Consider the following 11295-nt stretch of genomic DNA (forward strand, 5'->3'; position numbering starts at 1 on the left):
CTATAAGAGACCAGCGCTGGAACCAGTTACAGGTGAGTATAATTCATATGTATATGCCTGTATCCTTATATATGATTATATATGTGTGTGGAGATATATGTATGTATATATGTATATACGGAGAGCGCCAGAAGGTAAGTATATATGTTTTGTATTGTTATTGACCTGTTATTAGCAGAGGGAGGCCGCTGCCGGACCTGTTATTAGTGAAGGGAGGCAGCTGTCGGACCTGTTATTAGCGGAGGGAGGCCGCTGCCGGATCTGTTATTAGCGGAGGGAGGCCGCTGCCGGATCTGTTATTAGTGGAGGGAGACCACTGCCGGACCTGTTATTAGCGGAGGGAGGCTGCTGCCGGACCTGTTATTAGCGGAGGGAGGCCATTGTCGGACATGTTATTAGTGAAGGGAGGCCGCTGCTGGACATGTTATTAGCGGAGGGAGGCCACTGCCGGACATGTTATTAGCGGTGTGAGGCCGCTGCTGGACCTGTTATTAGTGGAGGGAGGCCGCTGCCGGACCTATTATTAGCGGAGGGAGGCCGTTGCCGGACATTTTATGTGTTTGGTGCATCATTCCTAACCTTATTGTAATTACTTTTAATGCTGTATTAATACAATTAAAACAACAATTTAAAAAATCATTGTATATGTTCAAAATGTGCAGGGGATGGGAGGAGGTGCTGTGGTTGGGAGGGGGGGAGGGCCCTGCCAAAAGTTTGCTATGGGGCCCACTCATTCCTAGTTACGCCACTGTTACCAGTGCGTTTGCATTGTGTTAATGTGGCGCTTGCGTTCACATGAATGCTTTTGTGTTGTGCTTACATGGCGCTTGAATTAACATGACTGCGTTTGCGTCATGTTTAAATGGTGATGACATTTATGTGAATGTGTTTGAGCTATCGCGGCGATTGCGTCACATTAACACGTCCTTTTACGTGGAGTTTGTGTCTATGTTGTTTTTATGTGCTGTTTGCATCGCGTTTAGGCACTATATGGGTTATGTTCACTTGGCGTTTGTGTGGAGTTTATGTAGCATTTGTGTTTAAATGGCGCTTGCGTGCATTTGCATTCACGTGCCATTTTAACCATGTTAACATTGTATTCGTGTTTACATGACATTTACGTTGCACTTGCATTTGTGTGGTGTTTCTGTGGCATTTCTGTTCACATTTTAAATTGCTTTACTTTTACATTTACATACCATTTACATTACATGTGTGTTTACAATGTGTTTACGTTTAAACTGCTCTCATATTTCCACTGTGTCTGTGTTTCCATTGCGTTTGCATCCCATTCGCATCACAATTAGTAACATTACATTTTTGTAAACACTATGTTAACATTCTGCTTATATTCAGTTTACATTTCATTAACATAATGTATGAACAGAGCATCTAGATGAGCATAAAGAGATTGCACACTGTCTGCCACTGATTTGACAGTATGAGATAAGATAAGCATAACACACGCCCCATCTTCTTCTCCAGTACCTCCTTTCTGACAGAACACTGCGATTGATTTCTCTGCAACCAGGGGTTGAGGCGGTGAAAGGTCCTCTTAAAATATACTTGCTAAGGCTATGTTCATATTGGTCCCAAAGGTTCAAAATTACAGAGCCCAAAAGATCCTATTATTTATAACGGAGACTATTGAACTTCCATTCAGGAATCTGTCATTTTGCCAGATGAAAAAATTTCTTCATACATGACTATTTTTACCTGTGATTTTTGACAGAGTCTGCAATGGAGGCTCCTAACGAAACCTCTGACACAGATGTGAACATATGGTGGAATTAATGTAAGTGGCAATACTTATCAGCTACACTTTAGTGTAAAGTTAGTGTAATAATAAAAGTGTCATTTTTTTCTAAAATGACAGATCACTTAAACTCTGGCACATACACATTGCTGGTTTTACCTGTAGGTGACTTGGAAACTCATCTAGCAAACTGCCAGTAATTGCGATGAAGCTTTGAAGGGAGCAACCGTCGCTGGAGTTGGCGAGCACGGGGCACACACAGTCACTACAGCCTTTCATAAGTGATGTAGAATAGTACACCGGCACAGTGCCCCACCGAATACTTCAGGACTTCATCATAAGCCAGTGCTCAAGTGTATCAAATATGATAAATGTTCCCCAAGGACTCTGAAATCTATAGGATTCTATCATGTACAAGCAATGCTGGCTGAATGAAACATACAGTACATTTGTGATCCTCTTTGGCAGGGGCGTAACTACAGTGGCGACAGTGGTGACCTTAAAAACTATTTCAAGGATAGATCCTGCATCAGGGTGCAAAGAGGATTCTGTCAGTGATGCCCCTTTAAAAAGAGCTATGAGACAAATTTAGAACTTCCAGTTTTTTCTATCAGACACGATCGATCGATCCCACTTTAAACACCTTTAAACTATGGAGGCTTCTATTTGCCTGATTCAGCTGTAGTGCATGCTATTATTACTGTCAGACCCAATGAACTCTGATGCAACCCTTTTTCCTCATAAAGTGGATTTGTTGTCTCTCTGGGACCATAATTACTTAGCTTGTATGTACTGTAATTTGCTGTATTGCAGAATTTTGTCCCACTTAATTTAACATGCAGTTATACCAACCTTAAAGTATAACACCATTCCAGGGCATATAACAACAGGGTTAGATGTGAGTGGACTGCTACTATGTGGTCTAAGCGAAAAGATTTTCTGACACCTGATAAAGATCACATGAATGAGTGTTCTGTGTTGAATGATATTCCGGAGTCCTTGCCTCTACTGGGGCAGTTATTACTTTCTATGGCACTCATGAGCAATATACTGTACAGGATTGACCTTAGGAGTCACTATACAGGGAGCTAACAATAGCAGTGAACTATTTCATAATAAAATACTAAATTTGTTCATTAAAGAATTACTACTGATTATATAATTAAGGCATAACTAAAATATAGCAATAAACAGCATCAAATGTGTCAAAAAATAGTTAAAATAAAAAAATGTGGCAATGAAACATCAGTTGACATGAAAAAAGTAAGTGACATCCCTGACAGTGCTGACAAGGGGACACATAATGGAAACATACCCTGATGCTGTAAGGCTGTACTCATATGTGTTTTTTAGCACATATTCAGCATATACGCTTGGAAAGCCCCGTTAAACACGCTGAATGAGTTCACAGAGTTTATAGTTTATGTATTGTCAGCTGGAGGCCTCTTTTTTGCCTCTGCTCAGCAGTAGTGGATTATAATATATGTGGTTTGGGCAGTAGCCTGAGGCCCAATCCTTCTAGGTGCCCATTGCCACTTAAACCACCCACAAAATTTTATACTGAGAAGCGCCTTAACCCAGGAATCATTTTGGGACCTTTGAAGGTCCTCCAGAGGTCCTGAAACCATAGATTGAAAACAGGCAGAAAGGGGCACATCCTCAATCCACCAAAAGGTTGATTCTAGTACCTTATGTAAGATTAATTTAAGACTTGTAGGGGCTATATTATTCATATAGAACAGGGCCTATGACAGACTTACTCCACTTCTGCTGCTCAGTATAAGTCGCACCCACAAGACTGCACCTTTGCATCCTGCTTTTGCTGAAAAGAGCAGTATACGCTCGGCAAGGGCCATTAGAAACTATAGGGGACGGATGCGGTTCTGTGACATCCCTGACTGGCCTGCGCTGAGCATATGCTTTGGTTGTTTCCCTAGTGATGTAACTGTCCAAATATGTGGACACCGTGAACCTCGGTAGCAGCCAATTACTAAATCCTGCCAAAGTTTGCTTCTTCTCCCACTTACAGGGGAGAGGAACTGAACCAGAGAACGTAACCCCTTGCATGAGCACAAGGTTGGATATGCTGCTCCCCTCCATTGTAAGGACAAAACAAAATTCTCCCTGATGTATCCTTACAATGGAGGGAAAAACGAGATATGAATGCAGCCATGCAAAGACATCTCATGGTTATAAAAAATACAAACAAACAAAACATTAATTTATTAAAGGAAAATATATGGACTTGTCAACAGTGTCAGAAATCTTCGGGGAAAAAAGATGCAAACTGTAGCAGGCATCATATATATCAGCATGCCTTTACTTACTGTGAACAAAATAGTGTTTTTTTCACATAAAGTAAAAATGTGTAAAATATGCATTTTTTAATTATGGAAAGACAGGTCTACAATGACTACAGATTTGTATTTGGGAGATGTAAAACATATCATTTAATTGCTGTAAGCAGCAGCTCAGGTACAATGGTTAACCCCAAAACTCCTTATAAGCAGAATAATTTTAAAAAATCTAAACCAAAAAGTGAAAGAAAAAGTTATTATTTTCTTATTTTATGTGGGAATATAAAGCAGCACAGTGAGGGTTAATATACAGCTGTCTAGTGGAGTAGAATCCGCCAGTCCCGCTGATTCAGTAACATGAAAGGCTTTTCTTAGCACAAGGACACCTGAACAGTGATGTCATAAAATGGCTGACTCGCTTTCACTAGGTCTTCCCTCTGAATTATGGATGTCCTGCCAAGCAAGCTTCTCCGCTGTAATGATCTCAGAGTGACTCACCACTTAACAAATGACTATTCCCAGAGCATTAGCTACACAAATCTTATCCTAGACATGGAAAGCAAGAGTCAGAGGATAAACCATAACACCCATAACATACAGCTAATTATTTTTTCACTCTCTTTTTTGTGACACTCTGTAAATAATCACATGACTATCGTTGGCTACCAATAGCATGTAGTCAGCAAATGTAAAATCCAGCTTTTTTCAATGTATGTTACTGACTGGTTTTCAGTCAGAAGGTCAGCTTCTTTAACAAGCAGGCTAGCTTTTTCTAATGTTTTTATACTGGGGGGCATGGGCTGCTGGCTATATACTAGGAGGCATGGGCAGGCTGGCTATATACTAGGGGGCATGGGCAAACTGGCTATATATTGGGGCATTATACTGGCATGCTGGCTATATACTAGGGGGCAGTGGCTGCTGGCTATATACTGGGGGCAGGGGCTGGCTGGCTATATACTGGGGGTATGGGATGCTGGCTATATACTAGGGGCATGAGCAGGCTGGATATATATTCTAGGGGGCATAGGCTTCTAGCTATATAGAAGGGGGCAAAGTTTGGCTGTACACTAGGGGGCATGTTCTAAAATTAGATACCTTGGCTTATACTCACGTATAACCAATTCATCAAATTGGTTTGCAAGCTACTCATTGAATGTCACTCTCCATAGTGATCTAACTATGTGAGATTGATGGGGATCCAAACTCAGTGGCAGACCCACAACTCTAGAGCATAGTAATAATTTCTTATCAACAATTAACAGGCACACTCCTTGACTAGTATTGTAGTGCTAGGTTTATCAACATGAACTTTACCTCTGTAATTAGGTAAAGTCAATCCTAGTTCAATTACCACTTAGACTTTGGTTTGTATTAGACTCACCAGAGTTTGGAACAAACAAAATGCACACCGCAAAATACCTTCAGTACTTTCCTCTACAAAATTTGACTACAAACTGACAATATATTCTATTTCCTTCAGGCATCACAGATTCATGTGCACTGTGGTGAACTACTGATGGCCATAAGTTTTACCAGCTCCCTTAGGCAACGAGCAGTAGATGCCAAAAATAAGCCAGACCATCCATTCATTCTGTATGGTTTTGATGGAACCATATCCAAGATGAATTCCCCACCAATTTAACAATCATGGATCAATGATTCTTGGAAACTGCCGTTTGCTCTCTTGGCAACTGCACTGATCTTAGTCATTTGCTTTGTTATCCACTCTGAAATTTTAATAATATATACGTTAGAAGTGCAGTCTTCTCGTCTCATGTCATGACTCGGGAAGAGATTATGTAACAATTACGCAAAACTAATCTGCTATTTTATTCTAGATGCACTTTCATCTTACGTATTATGTTCAGATACGCTACTGACAAGGAAATTAACACATCAAAGGGAAGTTGGGATGAAGATGTCAGAATGTAGCTAATATCACGCCTGCCTCTATTTTCCAAACATTGCAGGCATTAATTCTGGAATAAAATCCATGATCCGCCATAGAGCTGAGCGTTGCTGACTTATACTACTCTGTAATAATATACCAAGCAATATGCTCTTGCATTGTGTAAGAGTGTTCCTTTGGAACCACAAGGACTTCAACAGTATGCCAAGCTATACAGGCTCCCATAAATGGTACGGTAATTGGTACGCAACAAGGGTTTTAAAGGTGTTTCCCATTAAATTAAAAGTACACTAAATCGAGGCTTTAACATATGAAAAGGTTACTCTGCTGTCCTGCACTAAAAATGGCCTTGTTCCCCTCTTTTCTATGCCTACCAGTGAATCCTATAGATACTCGTTCAGGAAGGAATGTCTCAGACAGTGATTGGCTGAGCAAACATCTCCAAAGCATTACCAGTAGGTCAGAAGACAGCAGTAAGTGGTTGTGCAGCAGGGACCTGAGCTGAATCTGCACTGAAATAGTCAGTGCTAGGAAAAGGCAAGTTTGCTTATATTATTTTAAATACCCCCGAAACCCCATTAAAGCAAACCAAGCAAGCAGCATATGACTACAAGATGTAAATCCAAAATGGTCTGCGCTTAACCCTTTAAAGGCTAATACGTAACAGTAAATCATGGCATCATTAAGGGGGCATGAGGTGGGCTCATGGGCAGAATCCTCTCCATACACGACAGTTGTAACAGCCACTAGCAAGTCGTTGCTGCCGCTATCTTCAATTCAATCAGTACCCCAGTGTGACATCGTTTGGGTCACTGAGCAGTTCCTTTGACAGCAGGGACCCTCACCAAGGCTCTCAGACCTGTCATAGCAGAACCTTCTAGAGGAAGGGTCTTTTATAGTACCAGTAAATTTCCTATATGTTTCAATACAGTAGGATTTCAGCCTATTGGATCTGTACCTTAGGGGGTTAAAAAATTGGTTTATGAAGTCTAAAAGTTCAAATCACCTCCTTTTTACCAGTATTTTAGTACATTACATGGAATTTTAAATACTGGTACTTGGATGTACAATTTATCCCAAAGATAACATGCCCTCATAATGCTTTGGCTTTTGGAAGGTGGGTAGTGAAAAGTAGAAACTTAAAAATGAAAACAGGCCCGACTGTTAAGGGGCTAATTAGATTAGGCATATTCCACCAGTCACCAATGGTGATTGGGAAGTTTAAAGAGTAACTATACATTTAAAGCAATGTTTTAATTTCACAAATGAGGGGAGCGGGAAGTAATAGTAAACGTTATAATATAATTAACTATGTAAAGCAAATTCTCTGTACCTTATTTCTGCTCTTTCTCCTGCAGTGGGCAGTGTATCTGAAAGACTTGAGAGCTTCTGTATTCTGAATCATTTTAGTATTTTTATATCAGTTTAATTCACATCATCTGACTTCCTGCCAGCATACATTACATAGTTAGTAAGGATTAAAAAAGACATATGTTTATCAAGATTAGATAAATAAGGATTATAAGGAAACACAATTCTAGATTATATAACTATCAATGTTATTTTGATTTAATTAGGCATCTAGACCCTTTTTGAAGGTCTTTGCTGTCCCTGCTGTGATCAACGCCTGAGGCAGGTTATTCCATAGATTCAAAGTTCTAACAGTTAGCCAAGGTTAGTAGGGAATACCTATCCTCCAACCCCTGTGACTTCTTAGGTAATTTGTAATTATATGCAGTGTCCAAAGTTCACTTTGGTCGCTGCCAACAGTAAAAGTAGGTAGCCTTTATTTCCAAATAGCTGTAAAATTAAATATAAGTACACAAAAAAGAACAGAATAGTTCTTATTATATTATTATACAACATGATATAATACTGATGGTACAGGCTTTCTTATAGATTGGCAGTCAGATTGCTTTTTTACTCTAAGTGAGGAGAGAATTGACTTCTATTCATGCATATTCGACATTGATAAGCAGTATGTTATTGTCAGTTAAGATGGTCAATTGAATATTAAAGACTATGAGATTGCACATGATTTCACTTACATTAATGGTAATATGGTAACAGCTTTAACATGATAATGTGAAAAAGGTTGACAAGATTCTACATTACATAATAAGATAGGGAGATATGATTGCTGGTTACACATGGTAATGATAAATGACAAGATGGTAAGATAAAGGTGATAAAGCAAAATGTCATGGTAAATGGTTGAAGACAAAAATGGTAAGATGATCATGAGAAACACATACATAGTGACATAATAAAGGAGGATGACAACACCGATAACATGACGTTGAAAGTGCTACATAACTGGTTAGAGAATACAACATCCCTGCATAACATAGCATGATAATGTGGAATGACATTACTGTCAAAATGGTAAAAGGGAATAACTTCACCAAAATCACTGATAATAATATGGTCTCAAAGGATAGTGGGAGACGCGGTCACTGGATACATAATAATAGAGATCACATCAGGGATAACATGGTGATAGGCGGTTATATCACTGGTAACTCAATAATGGATATTTATATCACTGGTAGAGGTAAAGGGAGGTGCTACACTGAAAAAACACGATAAAATAAGATGACATCACTGGTTGAATGGTAAAGTGGGAAGATAAAACTAGTTTCTAGGTTGATCATTGGAAAATGATGTCACATGATGATTGTTACATGGGAAACAACAACATTGGACATAAGGTAAGTGGAAATTAGATCAATAAAAACATAATCATGGTGATACTCTGGTGATACTCTGTTGGAACAAGGAGACAACACTGATAAGGAGAAATGAAGATGGCATCACCGCTAACATAACATAATAATGGTAGGTTTTAATTGCCTGTAGCATGGAAATACAACGTGACATCAAGACATCGGAGATGATTGACTTAATGACAATGGTGGATGACTATTGCACATTATTCACTGTTATTTCTCATAGTCCAGTAAATCTGCTAGTCTGTTAAATGCTAGTCATTGGTATTTGAAGATTCCTTTTGCAGTTTTGATAATGCTTTTATACTAAAGCAAAGAATATAAATGGAAATAAATGTAAGCTAGAAAACAAGTATTTACGAAATGATTAACACATCTGTTTCCTTTCTGTGCAGAAGCCATAGCTGTGTGCATCACACAGAGCCATGGGAATATCAACAAGATGTAAAGGGAATTTAAAGCCTGTTCTTACTTTGGGGCATACATTTTTTCATGATACATACAAGTGCCAAGGGAAATGTCTCAATCTCTCTCTTTCATCATCAAAACAATCATGCAATATTTAATTCTATATGATTTTCACTGAGGGAAGAACATTTCTACATTTGTCCAAATTAAACGCAATTCTTTCTATGGATGGAAACACAAAAACAAGTGAATAATGTTGATCTTTCATCCGTTTCTAGGAAAGCTGAGCCACTGTCAATATGGTCTTATATTTGACACACCTTTGCCAGAGTCCTAGTCTAAGGATCTAGAAAAATGAGACAGTAGCAGAAATCTCCGCTAGGTCAGACCTGGTCTTATGTCCAAGTTGGTAGATTGTGCCTGAATCAGAGCCTGGGGCCTAGGTTTTATCTTGGGTGATCCATCGCTGGAGCTTAAGGGGGTTTGCCTACGGAAGAAAACTGTCAAATTTCAATCCCCTAGTGATGTTTACACAATAAAGATTATTTTTAACCCATTGCTTTACAATTTAACTCAGTGTTATTACTGTTTTAGCTTCTATCACTCAGTGATATTCAGTGTAAAATTCCAGAGTGTGGCCGCGGACTCTCTAAGCAGACACTTTATGATCCCTCTAGTGTATGCTGACAATGTGCTTGTATTATCAGGGTCCAGGTTTTCATTTAGCTTCTGAACATTCTCTAGTATCTGTAACATAGAAAGAGAGATGAGGTATGAAAGTAGATGAGAGATGATTACATTCTCAGCTCTGCTACATCCCAAACATAACATACACTGTCAGATCTACTGTGCCTCCCTCCCCCTCCCCTGGATAAAGACCTTATCTGTAAGTAGTTTTACTCTCCTCATGCTGTCTCTGTGTGCGTGAACTCATCCTGGAAAGCAAGGGTGGGGCATGGAGGCAGAGAGGAGCTCAGTGCAGCGTCTGACAGAAGAACAATATGTCTTCCCCGACCCTAAAGTCAGAAGATGGTCGGATCCCGGGGCAATAGAAATTGTGTACACCAGGACTGATAGCGACAGTTGGAGTTATATCTGTGAAATGCTGTGAATTATAGAATGTGTTATTTTCTTATTCTGAGTTTATTTAAGAATATTATCTTCGTGGAAATACCCCTTTAAGCAGGAACCCATTCCCAAGTATGTTGCAGTGGGAACATGACTGCTGAAGCTATTAACTACTGAGTGGTGATATGTCATATTCACATGTAATATCCTATGAACAAAACCGATGCAACTTTTAGAGGAAGAACAAAAAGAAGAATAGAAGAGGAGAGATGCTGGGAAACAGCTGACAGTAAGTACTTGGTGGGGTGGGTACAATATGAAGGGGAATGTAAAGGATATAGTAAAGGCAAATAGGATGAGGTGGAGATGAAAGCCCACAATATGAGGAGGATGTGAGGGTACTCAGAGGATAAGGGGAAGTACAGGGTAGGCCAAATTGGGGCCACAGTAGGAGAGGAAGGTGAGGTGAATGTCTCGGGGACCATAATATATGGGGGAGATGAGAGGCCACAATAAAAGGGGAAAATGAGGGGGGCAAAATATGAAAGGGAGATGATGGGGCCCAGAATATAAGAGGGGGATGAGGGGGCCACAATATGATGGGTAGATTATGTAGGTCACAATATAAGAGGGAGATGGGCCACAGTAAAAGGGGAAGATGAGGGGGAATCAATATGATGGGGAGATGATGCAGGCCACAATATGAAGGGTGGAAGAGGGGACCCACATGAAGAGGGGGAGTCCAGGAGGGCCACAAAGGGTGAGATGAGAGAGGCTACGGTTTGAGAAGGATATGGTGGTCCACAAGGGGAGATGAGGGGCCTCAATATGAGGTGTAGATGTGGGAGCCACAATTAGAGGAGGAAATGATAGGGACAACAATATGAGTTAGATATGAGAATGTGGCCACAATACTAGTGAGAGATGAGGGAGAGGCCATGATGTGTGGGTGAGAAGAGAGGGGCCACAATATGAGAAGCTTATGACAGTCCACAAAATGAGATAAAGATGAGTGAAGCAAAAATATGAGGGGGAGCTGGTGGGAGCACTAATTGCTTCTAATAGGAGGTCACTTTAAAACAAAATTTAAGTGCAACTTGTGAACATGGCATTATGCAGGGCTCA

At 39.9% G+C, this 11295-nt stretch overlaps 1 protein-coding gene across 1 annotated transcript in view; it reads left to right on the top strand.

Moving 5' to 3' along the window:
- LOC140063974 (voltage-gated potassium channel KCNC1-like) overlaps positions 1-9649 on the top strand; it is a 91213-nt gene extending 81564 nt beyond the window's left edge. The window contains exons 4-5 of the mRNA XM_072110316.1: positions 1733-1795; positions 1922-9649. Coding sequence (XP_071966417.1) covers positions 1733-1794 — 62 coding nt within the window. The 3' untranslated portion in view covers position 1795; positions 1922-9649. The remainder of the gene's footprint in view (positions 1-1732; positions 1796-1921) is intronic.
- Positions 9650-11295: the final 1646 nt, after the last annotated feature.

The sequence above is a fragment of the Engystomops pustulosus genome, chromosome 6 (assembly GCF_040894005.1).
Source record: "Engystomops pustulosus chromosome 6, aEngPut4.maternal, whole genome shotgun sequence".
NCBI lineage: Eukaryota > Metazoa > Chordata > Amphibia > Anura > Leptodactylidae > Engystomops > Engystomops pustulosus.